General features: G+C 33.8%; 1 protein-coding gene across 2 annotated transcripts; it reads left to right on the forward strand.

Annotated features, from left to right (window-relative positions):
* Positions 1 to 107: 107 nt before the first annotated feature.
* LOC148606193 (solute carrier family 15 member 4-like) lies at positions 108 to 23698 on the forward strand. 2 transcript variants are annotated; one of them, XM_088545673.1, is made up of 8 exons: positions 108 to 1022; positions 2215 to 2395; positions 7861 to 7993; positions 8489 to 8651; positions 14508 to 14645; positions 15791 to 16043; positions 18112 to 18207; positions 18902 to 23698. In XM_088545673.1, exons 1-8 carry the CDS (start codon positions 477 to 479, stop codon positions 19333 to 19335), a joined length of 1944 nt encoding a protein of 647 aa, XP_088401799.1. In that variant the 5' UTR covers positions 108 to 476; the 3' UTR covers positions 19336 to 23698. The 2 variants fall into 2 exon arrangements, with proteins under 2 accessions (XP_088401799.1, XP_088401800.1); XM_088545674.1 differs by lacking the exon at positions 14508 to 14645.

Raw genomic sequence — 23698 nt, forward strand, 5'->3', positions numbered from 1 at the left:
TATTTATTTTTAAGGTCAATATTTTTTTTTCTAAATAGGAATTCAGAATATTTGGCACCAAATATAGAAGTTAATTAGTTGTAATATGAGGACACATAGACAGTGCAAGATACTGAAATACAAAACAATGAGATTTTTCAATTGTATTCTATGTAGCCGTGTCGTCCCAGACTTATGACGCCACATAATATAAAATTTTGAGAATGGATTTGTCTTGCCCATTTCCCTGGGCTTCAACACGTTTTAGATGAATGTTTTATCACTCGATTCCCAGAATGTACATTTAAATATAAACGATACTTTGCATATACAGGAAAACAGATTATTGAAAACGCAATAGACATATCACATGACACTCAAGATGGAGGAAGAAAACATTTAATAGTCAGTGCAGTGTTTTTTTCTTTTTAGTTACTCGAGAAAGTAAAACGATTTGTTCTGTACATTAAACAATAAACTGCATAATATATTTAAAAATGGATGAACATACAGGTTTGTTACAAAGGAAGACAGAAACTCAAAGAAATTCACCTGACTTGAAAGTGAAAGTAGCCCAGTGTGCCATCCTTGTAACTGTTACACTTGAGAAAGTTGCCTTTTATAGCTTAGCAGGGAATCTTGTTTTCTTTTTGAATAAATATCCATATGAATGGAAGTCTTACAATTCCATGGTTGCATTGTTCTTCTTTTTTGGAATCTCATATCTCGCCTCGTTTTTTGGAGGTTTACTGGCAGATGCTTTGGTAGGAAGATTCAAGACTCTCTTGCTCACATTTTTTGTCTATTTAGTTGGATACATATTTCTTCCATTGTTGAGAGGACATAATGATGGAAGTGAACATTTGAGCCTTCCAAAAATTTGTGGATATGGGCTAAATTATACAAGTAACCATCCTCACTCAGACAGAGACGAATCTCCATTTGATGAATATTGTTCAGGTTTAATATTTGGAGTACTTACATTGATTGCAGTGGGAAGTGGACCATTTAGATCAAATATTGCTCCGTTTGGAGCTGATCAGGTATAATTTGTTATCGATAATATGTTAAATGTAAGCTAGGATAGGGAGTTGTTAATTGCTTCATGAATGTACATTTGTAAATGTACCTTTGTTAAAAAGTGTCACATTAACTGCTTTTTTTTTGGAAAGGAAAATGTAAAAAAAAATCAGGGTGGATTTAAATTGTGTAACTTACTTATATAAGGCCACTATTATTTTTCTTCAGTTTATTAGTTTATAGATTTTAAAAGAGGACAAATTAAAGTTAACATCATGATCTTTTACTGATATTGTAAAGCAAAAACTTTTTTTATTTTCATTCAAGCAATTACTATAAACAGAAAAAAAAATTAAATCAAGCTGATACAATATTTTTTTCTGACATAAATTGAATAAAAAAAAATTGTACTGAGGCTTTTTAAAGATAGTTGAAATAAAAAAGGCTGAAAAGTAAACTAATTTTTTTCTGCCAACAAGAAAAATATAGTCAGTTGGATCAATATATGAACAATTGAAAAAAGTAAGATTCAGTTCATTCAATTTCAACACATATAGTTTGGCTTTGAAATCATGATGATATCAGATGTAAATTTATAGCATTTAGGTACATGTAGTTCATACCTAATATTTCTGCCCTACCAATTTGTCTATTATCTGTTCTCTGGTGGACATACTTGATAATTTCAACTAAAAACAAATGGGTCATTGAACTTATTTTAATATATTAGTGAGTCATCTCATGGAAAATTCAGTTTTCTTGTAGACTCATTGAAAGTTTTAGTTTATTTGACATGCTTTCATTTTCGGTAAAAAAAATCTAGGGCACCATCAACTTTTTTTTTTATAATTCTGTATTACTAAAAGTTGTTATTGTCCATTATCTTCCTTGAATGGTACTTAAAAAAATTGTTAATACAAATTACCAAAATATTTTAAACAAATGTTTTTTTTTTTATTATTATTTGCCCCAAAGAAAGATAGTTATATATATAAATTTGTAGGATGTCCTGTGTAAAAGGTATGATCTACCTTGAATACATGTACAAATCCTTGTTAAAAAAAATATGATAGATGAATATTGCACATTACAGCTGAATTTCATATGACATGGATTTACTTAATTGTATTACAAAATACATTATACTTTAAAACAATATTGTGTATGAATTTTTACATGTTATTTTGTCCATCTTTAATTTATTTTACCTCGTAGGTAAACAGTGAAGGTCAGCAAGCATGTTTGACATTCTTTAACTGGTACTATTGGTGTATTAATATTGGATCACTTATTGCATTACTTGGAATCACTTATGTACAACAACATGAAGGTTTCTACCAGGGTTACCTACCAGCACTTATCTGCTTGGCTGTGTCCGCTTTTGTTTTCTTATGTGGTAAGTACTGTACATGTATAAAGTAAAAACTTTGAAGGTAGGAGACATACCACAAGAGATGAAACTACGTCATATTACTGTACATAGAGAATGAGGAAATGGGGAATGTGTCATAGGGAAAACAACCCTACCAAATTGAGGGGAAAAACAGTTGAAGACAGCCTATGAACCTTCATTAAACAGTGATAAATTTCCCACACCTTGAGTCTGTCTTTTACTGCCCCTGAAACAAATATTTACTGGTTCAGTGAATGTTGGGGCCAGACTACACCCTAAACATTTAAAAAAACAAATTCAAAATCACACAAGATTAAAAGTCGAAAAAATTGAGTAATGGTCACCAAATTGATGCCCCCAACTCCCCATTTCATAAAATGCACCTTTTGACTTCTAAAATAGGAAATACATAATTGTAATAAAAATTCTACCGAAGTTTTCTTTTTTAAATTAATTTCAGTAATGTAGAATAAGTTCAGGATAAGAGATGGGTACCCCAAGTCACAGAATGAGAAAGTCAATGTGTGCTGAAGTGAGACCTGAAAGAACTTCACATCAAAATCTTGAATAGAAGTTGCACGATGTGAATGTGTTATAAAGATTCTGTGAACGTTTCATCAAATTCCATTCACCTATGTAGGAGGAGTAATTGATAAGAGATTAGTACCCACATGTCCTTTTATTCATTAATGACAAAATCCATGTTTTGCTATGTGAAACCCCAAAATTGATTTGGGATCAAAATTCACAATATAGGTATTTCATGTGAATATGTTTTCTGTCAAAGTTTCATTAAATTCCATTCAGTGGTGTAGAAGGAGTAACGGATTAGAGATGGGCACCCAATGTCCCTATATTCATAAATGAAAATTTAATGTCAATGTTTTCTTATGTGAATTTTACCCCCCCCCCCCACCCCACCAAATTGATTTGATCATCAAATTTGAGTAATGTATAAGAGATAGACCCTCTGTGTAGCAGAAGGAAGGAAGTAGGGATGAAAGCAAGAATAGTCCCCCTATGTCTATATATCCACCACTTTGCAAGTGGGGGTATTAATGGCTAGAGGTTCCTGACATGGGAGTGGCAAGGTTGAACTAGTTTGATTATGCCACCACTTTCCCTGTACTTCCAGCCAATGAAGACAACAAAAATACACAGTAAACACTATAAAAACTTACTTGAAAAGAGACCTGAGTCCAATGTAAAAATAAGAAACGTTTACAATAATTGGTATTCTAATTGACATTACAGAGTGTTATCAGAATTATGGTCAATCTATCATGAAATATTGATCTTTTACTTTCAGTAGTAGGAGGTACTTTTTAAATGGTTTTAAGAAGGTAGACCTAGGGCAAATCATTACAATGTTTGTATTCAGTAATTTACATCAATCTCATGTAAGCATTGAACTTGGACTGATTTCATTGTTTCAAATGAAAGCTTGATAGGATTTGGGAAATTGAATATGATACAAACATATCACTGATTTCAAGAATTATGTCCCTTACCCTATGTCCACCTCCGTAAATGCACTACATACTTGAGCATAACAAAAAAATCTGGACTGCCAGCATTTACAATATAGGTTACAGACCACCGATTCAACCAATAAGCATCTTCTCATCTCATTTAAAAAATTTAAACAGTTTCTGATAGGAAAAACATTTCTGTACATTTTATAGGTGCATTTTGCTTCTTGTGATGTGAAGCCTAATCTCCATAATGATTTCTAAATATACCCCTATCTTGTGAAAACACTGGGATTTCCCATGCTATTTATAGACACTTCACTTCCGGTGACCAGTACTGCACTGCAAGTCTGCTAACCCCACATGCCATTCTGAGGATTGTGAGCTGACATATGTAGAATCATGCTGATATATAGTCCTCTGCAGGTTAAAGTTAAGGTAAAGTCCAGAGAAGCCATTGAATATTGTGAAATTAGCATAGAAGCCTATGGGAAGTGGAATTAGTGGTTTTTAGCCTTAAAATGGTTATTTTTGTTCTTTTTGGTGTCACAAATGTGTATTTTTTTTTTTTGACAAGTTGGTATAGTTTTGTTTTTTACCCTTTGACCTTTAGGACGTTCTTCTATGGAAACGCAAGTCACCTGATCACAGTTTTGTTTCCCAATTGGCCAAATAATGATAACTTAGTGGCATTCGAAAAAACTGTATAGAAAATTTGAAATAGCTTACATTGTGTTATTTTCTTGAAAGGAATGTAAAAATTTAAAGTAAAAAGAACACAATATTACTATGTTGGCAATCTTTTTTTTAAAGATGGTACTTGTTTTTACCTCATATTTTGCAATCTACAGTGGTACTTAAAAATTGTCATTAATCTCAAAGGATCCTTTACATAAACATAATTTGAAATTAAGTTTTAATTATTGTGTTTCCTTGGTAACAGCAGAATTTCATGAAAGTTAGATTGCTGTAATTTTTTTTGGTAAGAGGGTATCTAAATGTTGTTTGTATCTGTTTCAATATAAGTCAGAAAGACACTGATATAATTAATGTGTACTTATTATAGTGATATAATAAACGTGTGTACTTATTTTACTGATATAATAAATGTGTACTTTTAATACTGATATAATAAATGTGTACTTTTTATACTGATATAATAAGCATGTGTACTTTTTATAGTGATATAATAAGCATGTGTACTTATTATAGTGATATAATAAGCATGTGTACTTATTATACTGATATAATAAACATGTGTACTTATTATACTGATATAATAAACGTGTACTTTTTATACTAATATAATAAGCATATGCACTTTTAATTCTGATATAATAAGTATGTGTACTTAATATAGGATATAATAAGTATGTGTACTTAATATAGGATATAATTAACATGTGTACTTATTATACTGATATAATATACATGTGTACTTATTATACTGATATGATAAGCATGTGTACGTATTATAGTGATATGATAAACGTGTACTTTTTATACTGATATGATAAGCATGTGTACTTTTAATACTGATATAATAAGTATGTGTACTTATTATACTGATATAATAAACGTGTACTTATTATACTGATATAATAAACGTGTACTTATTATAAGATATCATTAACATGTGTACTTATTATTCTGATATAATAAGCATGTGTACTTATTATAGTGATATGATAAACATGTGTACTTTTTATACTGATATAATAAGCATGTGTACTTTTAATACTGATATAATAAGTATGTGTACTTATTATACTGATATAATAAACATGTACTTATTATAAGATATCATTAACATGTGTACTTATTATACTGATATAATAAGCATGTGTACTTTTTGTACAGATATAATACACATGTGTACTTTTTATACAGATATAATAAAGATGTGTACTTATTATACTGATATAATAAACGTGTACTTTTTTATACTGATATAATAAACATGTACTTTTTTATACTGATATAATAAACATGTGTACTTATTATACTGATATAATAAACATGTACTTATTATAAGATATCATTAACATGTGTACTTATTATACTGATATAATAAGCATGTGTACTTTTTATACAGATATAATACACATGTGTACTTTTTATACAGATATAATAAAGATGTGTACTTATTATACTGATATAATAAACGTGTACTTTTTTATACTGATACAATAAACATGTACTTTTTATACTCATATTATAAACATGTGTACTTTTTATACTTTATCTATACCTTAAACAGAACAATCCAAACTTAAGCGTCAGTACCTGTAAGAACCGGGCATTTGGTGAAACATGGTATGAAAAAACCCACCATTTTGATACATGTAGTTTAATTTGACTATTTTCACCATTAGAATCAAGTAAAATAGACAAGATTTTCCATATCATGCTGGCCAATTGAGTTTTTATTGAAATGCACTGAAAATGAACATTTCAGGGGCAGATAGCTATGTCAAAAACCTCATTTTTCGAACATTCTATTGAAAACTTCTGAGCAAAGCCAGTGATGCAGAAATTAAAGAATGGTCTTTTCAAATAGAGAATATATCCTTGAGTGATATTTCATTGTCAAATCGGTGGGGTTTTGACATGCTTGTTTCTGATTTTTCCCATTATGCCTGATTCTTACAAACACTTACACTTAACATAACCTTGATGGTATGTTATTTGTTTATGATCATGAAGACTTTTATTCATTTAACCATAAGAAGCATACTGTAAAGTGGGAATTTTTTTCATCCTTATGCTTACACAACTTTCCCAATAAACATTTGCACATTGCTCAAATAGCAATATATTACAGTACTTGTACATTTAATATGCTTTATCAACCCTCACTCTTGGAGTGGATAGTTTATTAAAATCTATTCCAATTACCGGAATTAATCAATCAATTTTTGCTAATTTTTTAATAACAGAATTAATCAATCAATTTTTGCTAATTTTTTAACAACTCCTTGATGGTGTAGGGGTAGCCTGCTTGTCTCAAGTGCAGGAGGTCTCTGGTTTGATCGCTAGCCAAATCATTCCAAAGACTAGAAAAATGTTAGTCACTGCTTCTCCAACAAAGAATCTATTAGCAGATGTAGTGAAAGCTGATCGGCTTTGAGTCTGAGTGGGGTGACATGCCTGTCTGCAGCCATTGCTTTTGTGAGTTAGCTCAATAAAGAATCTGCTCTGCATGTCAGACTTAAAGCAGGGTCTGTTGGATTTGTCGAACAGTCTTGTTTTGATTTGCATGAAATACTGTGTAGAACATTTAACAATAGTGGAAATTAATCAATAAATATTTCAATACTGTTCAGTTATTAATCATAAGTTGATTTTCACATCATAAAGTTATATTTATGTGTATTTTTATTTTATGAACATGCCGTTATGTGTTAATGATTTGTTTTTGGTGTATTTTTATTTAAGGATGTCTCGTCTGAATATAGCTGAAATATTGCTGCTCGGACGTTAAAACCCCAACAAACAAACAATTTAGGGATGATGTATTTATGTGTTTTATGATTTGTTTTTTATATCCACCACATAAAGTAGCCAGGTATTATGTGATACCCTCCAAAAAGTTGTGTGTCAGTCCATCTGTCTGTCTGTCTGCCGACTATTTCCAGATGGTTACTTGAGAACCGATCAGTGAATTATTTTGAAACTTTGCACAGATATTTATTACCATAAAATACAGATTTATAAATAAATTTTCAGAAAATTCCAAATCGCAGTTTTTGAGTTAGGCCATTTTGAACATTTTGCCATTCCCCTTTTTTCACCCCTACATAGAGTATCAATTAATGTTCCATCAATGCCCTATATTTTTCTTATTTTGCCTGATTCTTTCAAAGACTTGTACCAATAGTGTTAATAGTAGATCAAATATGTTCTTTTTACACAGATCATTATTTTTACAGGCATTTTGAACTTTTGTACATATTTTCAACATTAAAAAATGCCCTATTTTGTGTATTTTTACAGGATCATGCAGTTACGTGTACAAACCAAGGACAGGCAGTGTAGTTAGAAATCTGTTCAAAGTTGTATGGGAAGCTGCCAGTGTCAGTAAATGTTGTTTTTGTTGTAAAGACTGCAAAAGAAGACCAGATGAACGGTGATTATTTAAAAAAAAAAGGATATCTGTTTCCATACACCATAAGGCATATAATTACTGCTATATAACAAGAATGGATATAGTGAATACGTCAAAGAGTCATCAACCACACAGGGATGGAAAATATCAGCTCAAGGCCACCCATTGGTCTTCAATGAATGAGGAGGAAACCCTCACACCAAAGGGCAAGCTAATATATAATATGTTGATCTTTCCTTTCAGTTTGACCAGGTAAACGGTTATTTTAAAAATAAAAGGATATATTGTTTCCATGTACCTAATGGAATATAATTACTACTGGTATGTTTACAGTTAGATATAAAAATGTTGACCTTTATTGCCAATTTTACTAAATTTTTGTTAAGTACAAGAAGAATATGTTTCCAATTAAAAAATCTATTATGTCAACCCTAGTACACTTGTTTTTATCCTCATCAGCCATGTTTAACTCTGAATGTATGACCAATGTATTTTCATCATTATTCTTTTTTTCAGAATTAATGACACCTCTATAGAGCAACCCAGGTCTTTTTTGGACCATGCAAAATACCGGTATGGTGGAAGTTTTCAGGAATCTACTGTGGATGAAGTAAAAAAAGTTCTCAAAGTGGTCTCTGTCTTTTTGACTTTAGTACCATATTGGATGGTTTACTTTCAGGTAAAAAGAGTTGTAAATAAAAAGGTTTCATACTTTAAATTATGCAGAAATTTAGTGCATTATTTTTTGTAAATTTTTATTGTCGCCAGCGACATGGGAACTTAGAAATGCTATGGGTCTATGGTTCCATACATTCATGCCTCCATATGTCCATCTTTTTCTCCTTGTGTGTGATCTCAAGCCTACATTTCTCAATGAATTTTGATCAAATTTATACCAAAGTAGCTATCATGAATCTCTCTGACAAATTTGAAAATCAATAATGATAAACTAATATTATGACATTATCTCCCTTAGACATTGAAATGTCTTCTTCAAAACGTATTTTGTAAGCATTACAATGCCTATATTTCTCAATGAAATTTTAAAAAGTTTATACCAGAGTTTATAAATTAGAATCACTTTGATGAGTTCCAAAATCAAGGATGACTGTTTAATATTGTAGGAGTTCTTTCCATGGAAATTGAAATTCCTTCAGAAATTGTTTTGCAAGCACTCTCCTGCACACATTTTATTGATAAAGATGAAATTTATACCAATGGCTGCTACAATGAATCTCTCACAGAAGTTAAAAAATCAGCAAATATCATTTCTATGACATGTATGCCCTTCAGATCTTACTATCAGAAACCGTCGCAGGCATCAATCATTCCAATAAGTAAATTGGATTATTGGGCTTCCAACAGGTACTAGCTGAAGTGTGAATATGAAGACTGATAACTCAAAAAACAGGTTCGACTTGTTTGAAATAATTCTTCATTGTTTAAAGATTGGGGTTTAGGATGTTCCTTTAAGTGAGCTAACATGCCAACAAAGAGTCAATTTAATTACAAGTAAAAATCATTTGATAAGATACATGTAAGCGAGCATACCTATCAATTGAAGATTTTAATCAGTTTGATAATTAAATTCATGGAAGTACTTTAAAAATGTAATTGGGATTCTATTTTAAAACCATAATAAACAAACTTGCTGCATTCTGCTCAGGTTTTTAATTCATGATAACCAACTTTTCATTTCGGTATGAGTATGGTGGTTTGCACTGGGTTGGAAATCATGATGTCTGACAAACAATTTAAAACTCAGGTCCCAATATTGTCAGGTTTTCAGGGTCCTGTCACAACTATATGTTTCTGCCAAGCTAATACCAGGTTTTTGGGGGCTTGACACCATTGTAGGTTTCTGCCCACCTCATGTCAGGTTTTCAGGGTCCTAACACCACTTATTGTAGGTTTCTGCCCACCTCATGTCAGGTTTTCAGGGTCCTAACACCACTTATTGTAGGTTTCTGCCCACCTCATGTCAGGTTTTCAGGGTCCTAACACCACTTATTGTAGGTTTCTGCCCACCTTATGTCAGGTTTTCAGGGTCCTAACACCACTTATTGTAGGTTACAACCCAGCTAGAGTCAGGTTTTCAGGGTCCTGACACCACTCATTGTAGGTTGCAACCTAGCTAGAGTTAATGGTTTTAGGGTTGTGATGCCACTCATTGTAGGTTGCAACCCAGCTTATGTCAGGTTTTCAGGGTTCTGACACCACTTATTGTAGTTTTCTGCCCATAAAGTGTTAGGTTTTTGGGGGTTCTGACATTATTCAATGTTTCAGCCCCAGTACTATCAGGTTTTCAGAGATCTGACAGTATTATTTGTTCCAGGAATGGTAGTAATAGGTTTTCAGAGATCTTGCAGCATTATTTGTTTCAGGCTTGATAGTAATAGGTTTTCAGGGATCTGGCAGCATTATTTGTTCCAGGCATGATAGTAATAGGATTTCAGGGATCTGACAGCATGATTTTTTTCAGGCCTGAAAGTAATAGGTGTTCAGGGATCTGGCAGCATTATTTGTTCCAGGTTTGATAGTAATAGGTTTTCAGGGATCTGGCTGCATTATTTGTTCCAGGCATGATAGTAATAGTTTCAGGGATCTGGCAGCATTATTTGTTCCAGGTTTGATAGTAATAGGTTTTCAGGGATCTGACAGCATTATTTGTTCCAGGCATGATAGTAATAGGTTTTCAGGGATCTGACAGCATTATTTGTTTCATGCCTGATAGTAATAGGTTTTCATGGATCTGACAGCATTATTTTTTTTCAGGCCTGATAGTAATAGGTTTTCAGGGATCTGGCAGCATTATTTGTTTCAGGCCTGATAGTAATGGTTTCAGGGATCTGGCTGCATTATTTGTTTCATGCCTGATAGTAATAGTTTCAGGGATCTGGCAGCATTATTTGTTTCAGGCTTGATAGTAATAGGTTTTCAGGGATCTGGCAGCATTATTTGTTTCAGGCCTGATAGTAATAGGTTTTCAGAGATCTGACAGCATTATTTGTTTCAGGCTTGATTCTAAGTAATAGGTTTTCAGGGATCTGGCAGCATTATTTGTTCAGCCCTAATAGTAATAGTTTCAGGGATCTGGCAGCATTATTTGTTTCAGGCCTGATAGTAATAGTTTCAGGGATCTGGCAGCATTATTTGTTTCAGGCCTGATAGTAATAGTTTCAGGGATCTGACAGCATTATTTATTTCAGGCTTGATAGTAATAGTTTCAGGGATCTGACAGCATTATTTATTTCAGGCTTGATAGTAATAGTTTTTCAGGGATCTGGCAGCATTATTTGTTTCAGGCCTGATAGTAATAGGTTTCCTGGCACCTGAGTGAATGTGGGTTTCTGTTCAGCTAGTGTAAGGTTCTCAGGGTCCACAAATCTGTAGGTGCATGCAAAGAGATCAGATGAGATGATTATGATGTTCAGCCCTTGTAGGAACAAGTGTGGAGGTACCTAACACCACTGTGGGTTTTCACCCAGCTAATGACAGGTTTCCAGGTATCTATTATCCATCCATGATAGCCTCAGGTTTCCAGGAATCTTCTTCTTCTTGTCATTCGCCTTTACACTTGAATGCCAGTCTCCTCAACAAATCTTGTCATCTTCTGTTGGTCTTCCACAGGTCCATACAGTTTCTCTGTAATGGGGGTTGGTTTATCCCATGTCTTCTCTCTCTGTGCCTGGTGTAACTTGCATGTCTGCAGAAAGTGTTCTGTATTCTGTTATGCTTCTCCACAGGGACACATAGGTGATGGTATGACCTTCAAAACTTTGTACAGATGTTGATTGAGTCTGTTGTATCCTGTCCTGAGTCTGAAGATTGTAATTTGCTCAGATCTTTTTAGTTGATGGTAGCTATCTTGCTTCTGAGGGGTATTGTGCAGAGACTTGATGATGGTCTTCATCTCTGTGTAGCAGACAGAATTTCCATCTAGATGTTTTTGAGCGCCTTCCTTATCTGCTTTTTCATTTCCGATGATTCCACAATGTGAAGGTATCCACTTTATGGCAGTTTTAAGGCTCTTGATGGAATGAATAGCTCTTCCAAATTGTGGTAGTTTGTTGTTGGACAGTGCTTGTATTACGGAGAGAGCATCTGTCAGGAATACTACTTGCATATTTTCTGTGTTTTCATTGATGTAATTTGCTGCATGGATGTGTGCTTTTTCTTCAGCTTTGTAGTTGGAGCAATATAGTCCTGTTGGTATTGCCATTGACTGTTGTTCTCCATTTGGGTATTCTATGTAGATACTGGCCCCTCCTTTTGTTGTTGCATTTGTGGCTGAACTGTCTGTGTAAACTCTTGCCCACAATTCTGTTGGATACTCTTCTTCCAGCATGGGCATTTTTATGGTCTTTCTGACGATGTTTGATTGTTCATCTTTGGCACTAAGTAACGGAACTGTTGTTTGAATAGTTACATTGTCCCCCTTCTCTTCACATAGATTGTGATTCATTTTAAAATCTATAGGTTTGACATGCTTAGATAGATAATCTTGGTGTTTTCTTTGCAATGCTCTTGTTCTAGCCCCGTGCAGGTCCGGGTGTTAAAAGAATAGGCCTGCAGCAGCGCTAAGCTTGTCGTATAAGACGACTAAATAGTGCTCAGAAACCTAGCCGGGGGCTAGGCGCTCTGCCCACAAAGCAACTGGGATGTGTGCCCCAGGTGGTGGAATGGGGTACCCCTGGCGTGTTACATGCTGGGGTTGTCAGGCTATAATATGGAAAACCTGACCGCAAACCATAGTGTTGCACCGTGTTGGGAAAGATGCCACGTTCCTCGCACGTTAAAGAACCCTGCTATGGTATTCGATAGGAGTAGGAACCTTTGCGCTCCGCCACAGGAGGCTAAATTGCCCTACCTTACCCATCCCCCCTTTTTCCAGTGGCAATCAAAATTTGTCGAACCTATTATCCTTGCGACCCATCCTTTTTTTTTTTCATTTCATGTTCATTTTATCATCCATTTCATGTTCATTGTCTGAATATAGCTGAAATATTGCTGCTCGGACGTTAAACCCCAACAAACAAACAAATCTTGTTTCTAGAGTGAAGCTGGCTCTTTTGAGCCTGAGGATACTTGTTTTATTCTCTCATTTATTGGGTGGTTTGGTAAGCATTGATATTTGGTGGCCTGTATCATAGCTTTACATTCTCTTCTCTTACTTAATGGTTGTATGTTTATAATTTCCTCCATACTAGCAATAGGTGTTGATTTCATGGCTCCTGTGATGATGCAGAGTGCCTGATTCTGGACTTTATCTAGGTCTGATGGTGAGACTTAGCTGCTGTCATCCAAGCACTAGAGCCATATTCTACATGTGGGCATACATTTCCTTCATAGACAGATTTCAAAACTTTCTCATTAGCACCCCAGTTTGTACCAGCAAGTTTTCTCATGATGTTTACCATCATGACTACCATATCTAATGCTGTTTGTATCCTGTACCTTGCAGTAGTTGCACATTCTTTAGAGCACCAGAGAACATGATCATCTGCGTAGAGTGCTGATTGTACACCATTTGGTAGCTCTGGAACTAGGTTATTCATAGAGTATGAAGAGAGTTGGTGGCAATACTCCTCCCTGTGGTACACTCTGTTTTAGAAGTATATTTTGGCCATGGTTCCCATCTACAAGTACTCTTGCCCTTCTATTGTACAGATATGAGTTGGTCCATTGGTACATTCTTCCACTTACTCCAAATCTAAGAAGTTTCACAAGACGGCCATCTTTCCAAACTTTGTCAAATGCTCTCTGAAGATCTACAAAGGCAGCTAGCATTACTTTCTTTGAATGAAATGCATCCACGACTACTTGAGATAGATGTGTTGTCTGATCTTCTGTGCTCTTGTACTGTCTAAAACCAGCTTGTTCATGACCAAGAATGTTCTCCAATTCCAAGTATGTCTGTAGGGGCTTGTTGATTATATGCTCCATTAATTTGCAACAACTGCTTGTTAGGCTAATTCAGCAGTAGCTTGAGGCTTTCAACTTGTTCTTTCCCCTCTTCAGTATTGGCATCATTATGGCTTCTTTCCAACATTGAGGGACTTGACCTTGTCTCCAGCTCAAGTTGAGAATCTATAGCAAAGTTGTTAATGCTAAGGTGCCAAGGTGTTGAAGCATTTCATTGGTGATGTTATCTGGACCTGGTGCCTTTTTAATTTCATTTTTTTATGGCTGCCTTCATCTCAAACATGGTGATATCTCTCTGCATAAGTTCGTGTGATGGCACCTTTTATCTTTCTCTCAATTCAGTTCTTATTTCTTTTTTCCATGACAGTAGTATATCAGTGTTGCTTTCTTTCTCATACCCTTAAGCAAATTCATTTGCTACCGCTTTTCCTGTGATTGTTTTTCCTTCAACTTCTAGTGTGATCCAGGAATCTTATGCATCATATAAAATAAAAAAAAACATATTGTACTACACGTTTGTACTACTATAACCTTGTGTTTAAATAAATAACAAAAAAATTATTTAAACTTTTTGAATTACTTTGCTCTTATTTATATTTTTATTTTCCAGATGGAGACCACATTTCTGATACAAGGACTACATATGAATCTTAACTTGCCAGGAAGTCCTGTCAATAAAAGTGTGAACTGTGGGCCTCAAAATACATCAGAAAGTTATTCCAGCTATAAAAAACACAAATCACCAACGGTAATCATACCTTCATTTCAGAAAAACGGGCAGAGGCTGTGATTTTTCATAATCATACCTCTGCTCCAAAGAAGAAGGGCCCAATTGGGTAATGACTAATTTTTATACGACTACAATCATCAGGCATCTGTAGACAGTTTGGTTCCCAGACAGTAACTTGAGAATAAGAGAATAGATCTTCATGAAATTATACCTACAGTGCCATACCACTAAAGAAGACTTGAACCATTTAGGAATTGGGGCCTTAAATGGGACAACAAAGACATTTTTCAGGTTATCTGGACAATATAAGTAAATGAATCTCAATGAAATAGTACCTTGCTCCCAGTTTTTAGTGGTGTCCAAGTTGCTCATTTACTTTTGTTACTCTGTATGTATTATTTTGGTTATTTTCTGTTCTTAGTTGTGTTTGTCTGTTTTCCATATCTGGTCATTGTCCCTGGATTACATTCTTTTGATTTTAGTTAGAATCTTGGTTCCCTTAATTACTCTACCATATGGTGTGGTACTACATAAGGAAGGCTGGAATCGTTTTAAGGGGTTGTGGCTTGAACCGTGTAGGAATAAGAGGTTCCAAAGGGGGCAGAAACAAGAAATTTCATAATGGCTTGACAAATAAATTGACTTTAAGTGAATGGATCTCTGTGAAATTATATCACAAGGGCCATAGCACAAAATGAAGGCTAGGATTGATTTTGAATTGTTTAGGAATAAGAGGCTAAAAAGGGGCAGAAACAAGCAATTTCTGGACAGTTATTTGACTGAAAATGAATGGGTCTCTGTAAAGTTGTATCAAGGAGTGGCATACCTTCAAAGGAGGCTGGGATAAATTTTTAGGGTTGTAATTCGGACCATTTATGAATAAAAGACCCAAAAGCAGCCACATTGATTCTGGTAAAATTCTTATCCTGTTTCAAATATTAAATCTGAATCAAAATTCAGAGTTGTATCAAGCTTAAAGTATGTCCATACATTACCTGACAATTTGTTTGACCACTGCGGTCATATCAAGCTGCATATAGCAAAGCATTTTCCGTTTGGTCCACAGAGTTCAAAATCGAACATTGTTTGCACTCAACAAAAGTTGCATTCTATGTGTGCTAATTTAAATTTATGTAGCACTGAATTTACGTTTGTTTTTCTAGATGGTAGCAGCCTGGTTTTCTGTGGTGGATATAATATTTGTTATTATACTTATACCAGTATTTGATCGAATCATCTATCCTCGACTTGCCAGGGCTAGAAAACCAATGGGATTTGTTTTTAGAGTCAGTATTGGAATGCTTATAGCTGCAAGTGCTGTTTGTGTAGCGGGTGTAGTTGAGTATTTCCGACTGAAATCAGTTTACCCTAACAGAGAGGAGCCTTGTTGTAGACACACTATTGAACAGACAGTTGGTATGATTTATTGGTTGTTCGATTTGTAGAAGGGGTGGGATTAATGACAAGTATTTTTTTTGGTACCAATTTATTATATACTCACATAGAACAATATTAACATATTTATGTGTTTATGGAGATATGGATCAATTTTTAAATTATTTTTCATCCACATGTTTACTGTTTAACTTGAAATCAGCAGATTTGGAAATTTGGGATCTTAAGTTCATCATTTTAGTGGGATATACATATGACCAACCACCATTTGAATTTTCCTTTATGTGTTTTATTTCTGATGTAATCTATCTAATTTTCATTGAAGCCTAAGTTGTTGTCAAGCTAAGGGGATGGAAATACATATAGGAGAGTTCCTCATGATGTCATCACTTACCTGTGATTTAGTTTTGGTTGGCTAAAAATCCATTGAGTGGCATGGGGCATCAACTTTAATCATCATAACTTCTTCATTTTTTAAGATAATTGAAAATTTCTTTTGGTTCCCACACTGCCAATAAAACTCTTTTAACCATTGAGTTTTACAATAAATATTTTGTTTTTACACTATATAAGCATAAAATTCTGAAAGTAATTTGATATGAAAACAGAGGTTTACAAATAAATATCATTTTAAAGTTTATTTTCCAAATAAAAGAGTAATAAATTCCCATACAAAATATGAATTATTTTATCTAAATGAAACATTTTACAGAACCAAAATTAGATATAAAATAATAAGGGCTCATCCCTTATGATGCAGTAGAGATGTCTGTTCTGTGTCTATGGAAATCTAATCTTTCATCCTTTGTTTCATGTTACACCCCTTATGATGCAGTAGAGATGTCTGTTCTGTGTCTATGGAAATCTAATCTTTCATCTTTTGTTTCATGTTACACCCCTTATGATGCAGTAGAGATGTCTGTTCTGTGTCTATGGAAATCTAATCTTTCATCTTTTGTTTCATGTTACACCCCTTATGATGCAGTAGAGAAGTCTGTTCTGTGTCTATGGAAATCTAATCTTTCATCCTTTGTTTCATGTTACACCCCTTATGATGCAGTAGAGATGTCTGTTCTGTGTCTATGGAAATCTAATCTTTCATCCTTTGCTTCATGTTACACCCCTTATGATGCAGTAGAGATGTCTGTTCTGTGTCTATGGAAATCTAATCTTTCATCCTTTGTTTCATGTTACACCCCTTATGATGCAGTAGAGATGTCTGTTCTGTGTCTATGGAAATCTAATCTTTCATCCTTTGTTTCATGTTACACCCCTTATGATGCAGTAGAGATGTCTGTTCTGTGTCTATGGAAATCTAATCTTTCATCTTTTGTTTCATGTTACACCCCTTATGATGCAGTAGAAATGTCTGTTCTTTGTGTATGGAAATCTAATCTTTCATCTTTTGTTTCATGTTACACCCCTTATGATGCAGTAGAGATGTCTGTTCTGTGTCTATGGAAATCTAATCTTTCATCTTTTGTTTCATGTTACACCCCTTATGATGCAGTAGAAATGTCTGTTCTTTGTGTATGGAAATCTAATCTTTCATCTTTTGTTTCATGTTACACCCCTTATGATGCAGTAGAGAAGTCTGTTCTGTGTCTATGGAAATCTAATCTTTCATCCTTTGTTTCATGTTACACCCCTTATGATGCAGTAGAGAAGTCTGTTCTGTGTCTATGGAAATCTAATCTTTCATCCTTTATTTCATGTTACACCCCTTATGATGTAGTAGAGATGTCTGTTCTGTGTCTATGGAAATCTAATCTTTCATCCTTTGTTTCATGTTACACCCCTTATGATGCAGTAGAGATGTCTGTTCTGTGTCTATGGAAATCTAATCTTTCATCCTTTGCTTCATGTTACACCCCTTATGATGCAGTAGAGATGTCTGTTCTGTGTCTATGGAAATCTAATCTTTCATCCTTTGCTTCATGTTACACCCCTTATGATGTAGTAGAGATGTCTGTTTTGTGTCTATGGAAATCTAATCTTTCATCCTTTGTTTCATGTTACACCCCTTATGATGCAGTAGAGATGTCTGTTCTGTGTCTATGAAAATCTAATCTTTAATCCTGTCTTTCAGGCTACACCCCTTATGAGGCAGCAGAGATGTCTGTTCTTTGGCAGATACCACAGTATGCTCTGATAGGACTGAGTGAAGTCTTTGCTTCCATTGCAGGTTTGTATAATTTTCATCTCAGAAGATTATACTAAAGTATCAATCATAAAAATATTCAAATTTCAGCATACTGTACACTTGTTTCAAAGAGTAACATCTCATCGGCAGCATTAGAAACAAATAGTTAGGTACTTCAAAATCAAAGAATAAACTGTACACAGGAAGTATTATCAAACTGTGCACAGGAAGTATTATCTAAAGCCAAATCCACCACTGAGGAGTTTTACTACGTGTAATACAAGGAATGAAGCCTTAGTTATTTGTGTTATTACATGTACAAACTTTGGTAAATAATCTGTGATAAAATTCCGGTCAGACAAGTTCAACTACTGGGCTGGTAAATTAATGGTCTTTAGGTATTTTCTTATTTGTCAATGTTTTAGGATGTTATATTTACCCCACAGCAACAATTTGATCACTGGTATAAGACTAAGAATTGGGGTATAGAGCTAGATTTGTCTTTTTTTTTTGTAAAATGAGTTGAAATGCACTGTGTATGAATAATTTAGGAGCAGATAAATCTGTCAAAATACAAACAAATATTGGTTTATTCTGATATAGGTAGAGACCAAATGGTTGTCAAATTAATGATTGAAAATGAACTGTGAGGTGGAAATTTTTTGTTTCATATCTGATACATTTTGCCAGATACCACTAAGACTTGTAATCAGTTAGAATCTTTTTTTTTTCATAGCTTTGGAATTTGCCTACCAGATGGCGCCTAAATCTGCCAAAGGATTAGTCATGGGCCTATTTTATTTATTTACTGGCATTGGGAGTTTCTTTGGAGTGGCATCTGTGGCCATGTTTGAGGGCCTGTGGTTTGGATCCCATGAAAGTGGAAACATTAATTGTAAAGTGCCATGCACAATGGACAAATCTGGGCACCCTGTTATCCACCAGACTTGCCATTTAGACTTCTATTTCTTCTTCCTTGCTGGCGTGGAGTTTGTTGGATTACTATTATTTCTCATGGTAATAAAATTGTGCCAAGTTCAGAAGGAGATATCAATTGTTGGAAATAACAAATCTGATCAACAGCCAATATCTGATAAACCTTCAAATGGAAGACTTAAATCATCTGTGTCAGTTCAGAGACAGAACAACTCTGACATTAGTGTCACATGATCATCATATGGCAGTCATGTGAATCACTGCAGTCTAAAAGCAAGAATTTCTGTATTAGTTCTACACTGTAAGTGTAGCTGTAGCAATAGAATTTTTGGAGGTGTACTGATTTTCACTGGATAGATGAAAAAAACATGAATTTTCTCATTGAAATTCATTTCTCAAATTAAATTAACCTAAAACGTGTTAATAAAAAAAAATGTATAAATTCCAAAACTATAAACCTCAAAAATAAATACTATTACAGAAATCCTTGGTTAGTTTACTACAAACTCTGTTGAGGATGCTACAATATCTAAGTATAGTTAATGTTGTAAACTAACACTACTTTACTACAAATGTATTACAGTTTGTCTTTCATGGTAGAAGTGATTTGCTTATACCATATAAGTGTTTTGGGTTTTTTTTTTTTTTTGGGGGGGGGGGTGTTTTTGTTTTATTTTTGCAGATGGAAAATTGTGCATTTTTCGTTGTAAAAATGGAGGAATTTATTTTTTCATAATAAAATTTTCTTGATCCTGAAAGAAGCCACATAGCACATAAGGCTTATTTATAACTACATTTTTATAGGTAATTAATGTATATTCCAACTTTAATTTTCCTGTACCGATGTCTACTGCATTAAACATATACATATTATATCATTATGAAAATAACCACTTGTATGGTAAATTAGAATCAAAGTTATATCATTGATTTTTTCATTTGTTTGTGTAGGGAGCAATCATTTGATTTTTAATGTTGGCGAAGATGAATCTTTCAGATAATAGAGCAGGAAAATATAACAATATTTTTTGTCAAGGAATAGTCCAAGACATTATAACCCCCCCCCCCCCCCCCAAAAAAAAAAACAACAAAAAAGTGAACACATTTCAGAATTAAGAATTGGTCATCTTAAGATAAAATTAAAAATAAAAGCTTCCCCGCTTCGTAGAAATTGCATTAAATTTCCAGAATAAGATATTCAGTTGAAGTCCCACCATGAAAATCAAATTATAGCCAAGTCAGTGTCATGTTTCCAGGAAGCTGACACCACTGTAAGTCCCAGATATATAATATTTTTACTATCTTAGCATTTAAACAAATGGTTGCTCCCTTGAAGTTTTTTCCTTTAACATTTAACTAAATGGTTGCTCCTTTCAAGGATTCTCCTTTAGCATTTAACCAAATAATTGCTCCCTTGAAGTATTCACCTTAAACATTTAACCCAATGGTTGTTCCCTTCATGGATTCTTATTAAACATTTAACAAATGATTGCTTTCTTCAAGGATGCTCCTTTAGCACTTAACCAATTGGTTGCTCCCTTGAAGTTCTGGTATTCTCCTTAAACATTTTAACCAAATGGTTGCTCCGTTCAAGGATGCTCCTTTAGCACTTAACCAATTGGTTGCTCCCTTGAAGTTCTGGTATTCTCCTTAAACATTTTAACAAATGATTGCTTTCTTCAAGGATGCTCCTTTAGCACTTAACCAATTGGTTGCTCCCTTGAAGTTCTGGTATTCTCCTTAAACATTTTAACCAAATGGTTGCTCCGTTCAAGGATGCTCCTTTAGCACTTAACCAATTGGTTGCTGCCTTGAAGTTCTGGTATTCTCCTTAAACATTTTAACCAAATGGTTGCTCCCTTCAAGGATGCTCCTTTAGCACTTAACCAATTGGTTGCTCCCTTGAAGTTCTGGTATTCTCCTTAAACATTTTAACCAAATGGTTGCTCCCTTCAAGGATGTTCCTTTGGCACTTAACCAACTGGTTGCTCCCTTGAAGTTCTGGTATTCTCCTAAACATTTTAACCAAATGGTTGCTCCCTTCAAGGATTCTCCTTTAGCATTTAACCAAATGGTTGCTCCCTTCAAGGATTCTCCTTTAGCATTTAACCAAATGGTTGTTCCCTTCAAGGATTCTCCTTTTAGCATTTGATCAAATTGTTGCTAGTTGTTTAGCATTTAATGGTTTTCAATTTTTCATCCAAGTATTTTGTATTACTTTTGGTATATCCTTTTAATACCGAAAAATCTCTCATACAAGTTTTTCTTTTCATTGTTATGAAGTGGCAGTTTGACCAGTAGGTGAAACATGGTATATGTTACTAAATTTACGTTTTGAATCAGGGAATAAAGACAAAATTTTCAATATAATTTTGGTAAAATGTGATATTATTTCATTGGAATGCAGTGCCAGTGAATAGTTCGGGGAAACATAGTGGTAGTTTAGAATAGAGTAGACTTACATGAGTAATAATATAGTGTTTTTGCATTTTCTGATATTTATACCTACACCAAGTGGCAGTGTATTGGGTACCCTCCGAAAAGTTATGCACTTGTCTGTCCATCTATCCATCCCCCAACAGCTTCCAGTTGAGACGGGAACAATGATTTTTTTTTTTTAATTTTGCATAATTGTACTATAAAATTCAGGTTAAGTCTAATTTTCAGCAAATTTCAAAATAAAGTTTTCAAGTAAAGTCATTTTGAACATTTTGCCATCCCTTTTTTTTCACCATAACATGGTGTGGTATCAATGCCCTATTTTTTTTCTGATTTTGCCTGATTCTTACAAAGACTTGTTGTAATAATGTTTATTGTAGATCAAGTATGTTCTTTTTACACAGATCATTATTTTAACAAGCATTTTGATGTTTTGTTTAAGAGAAATCCTATGATGTAAGAACTTTATCTTTGAATTGTTACAACAGAAATTCAGTCATCAAAATGAAATTGTTACTGATTTTTTTTTTCAATTTTACCTGTGTCATCTATGGGGAAAGCAGATCTAGTAGCAGGAAGATCCAGACAGTTTAAAAAGGAGGGATGCCAGCAAGGGTTCCTCAGAAAAAGGGGGTGCTAGGTAATTATTTGGCATTTTTTGTCAATTTTACACATGAAAATGACAAATTTTCCAATAAAAAGGGGAATGTGTGCATCCTCTGCACCCCCTCTGGATCCGCCACTGAGTAGCCACTCCTCTCCATCCATTGCTCTGTTAATCCATCACTCTGTCACAGTTTGGGGATACCTACTTTGTGTAATCTGAAAATCTAAAGTATGTAACCAATATTATTCCCACTTTGCACAGTGTTTATTTATTGTTATTATTTTTTTCCTACATTTTTATCATGTTGAACTTTCTCATTTATTCAGCAGTGTATATATCATTGGTATATTACTTTTATAAACCACGTAGTAGTAATTTTTTGTATTTGTTTTCTAAGTCTATTTAATTTTAAATATTTCAGAAGTTCATGTTTTTCTCTATTATAACAATCTGTGTAAAATCCACCATATTTTACACTCAATAGACTCACTGATATGAGACATTTTACGTGATTGATTGTTTAGGTAGGTGTAAGTATGGTTCTTTCAGGGTGTTCAAATACATTTGTTACGTCCTTAAAAGAACTCTTATGTTCATTTCCTTGGATCTGCTATATGTAGTGAAATATTCTTTTTTTATTATTTTAGTAAAAAATTCTGACAGGGAATTTTTACCCGTACTTTTCTGTAGTAGAATGCAAGTAAATTCAAGTGTTAATATCTTCAGTGGGCAACTTTCATTTTCAATTTTATATTTGAATAGTTTCCTATGAGGTCTACAGAAGGATTTCCAATGGAAAAATATTTGAGATTGAAAAATGCATGAATCACTAATCATAAGCTTCCGCACGGTAGAGCGGTACTAAAGGTGCTTAATAATAAGCTTCCACCCGGTAGAGCGGTACTATAAAGGTGTTTATTTTTACATTAAATGTTTAGTTTAATGTGTATGCAAAAAATCAAATTAAAAAAACAAAACCTTAAGTCCTTTCATATTACTTTAGTATCACACATAAATCTCTCTAAAAATGTTTGAAGAGTTATTATTGTTTATTTTCATTTATTTCCAGAATTTGAGTACAATTCTGTGTAAGAATCAGACAATGAGTGGCACATCATTTTTCTCAGTTTGATCTTTTTTTGCCTCAAACATATTCAAACACATCTATAAAATAACTGAAAGGTTTATTATGAGGTATAAATATTTGGATAATGCAATAGTGCCACATCCGTCCGTGCAAGACCCGACAGGGTAGTCAAGGACGTTAAAAACCTACTTAGTAGTATAGCGCCACACCTTATACACATTTTGCCTTATTCTTACACGGTACTTAGGTAGACAATAATGTGCTATATTTTGTATATATTTTACAATATGCAACATATATATTGAAATAATTAATTTAAATTTGAATTTTTCTCTTCTTGAAAAGAACTTATGTTTGATTTGTATGTGAAAGATGTACTTACTGATTTTTTTTTTTTTTTTTGCTTCTGAAAATCTCTGTACCTTTACATTGCTGCTCTGTTGAAATAAAACATTTTTGTCAAG

This window comes from Perna viridis, chromosome 9 (genome assembly GCF_037379345.1).
Source record: "Perna viridis isolate PV_CMFRI_1.1 ecotype Kerala chromosome 9, ASM3737934v1, whole genome shotgun sequence".
In the NCBI taxonomy this organism is placed as follows: domain Eukaryota; kingdom Metazoa; phylum Mollusca; class Bivalvia; order Mytilida; family Mytilidae; genus Perna; species Perna viridis.

Bases quoted from the DNA above. Each gene is read 5' to 3' on its own strand.
- LOC148606193 (XM_088545673.1), top strand. From the start codon at position 477: ATGGATGAACATACAGGTTTGTTACAAAGGAAGACAGAAACTCAAAGA. The intron at 1,023-2,214 runs GTATAATTTGTT...TTTACCTCGTAG, and splicing joins CTCCGTTTGGAGCTGATCAG to GTAAACAGTGAAGGTCAGCA. The intron at 16,044-18,111 runs GTATGATTTATT...CCTGTCTTTCAG, and splicing joins CACTATTGAACAGACAGTTG to GCTACACCCCTTATGAGGCA.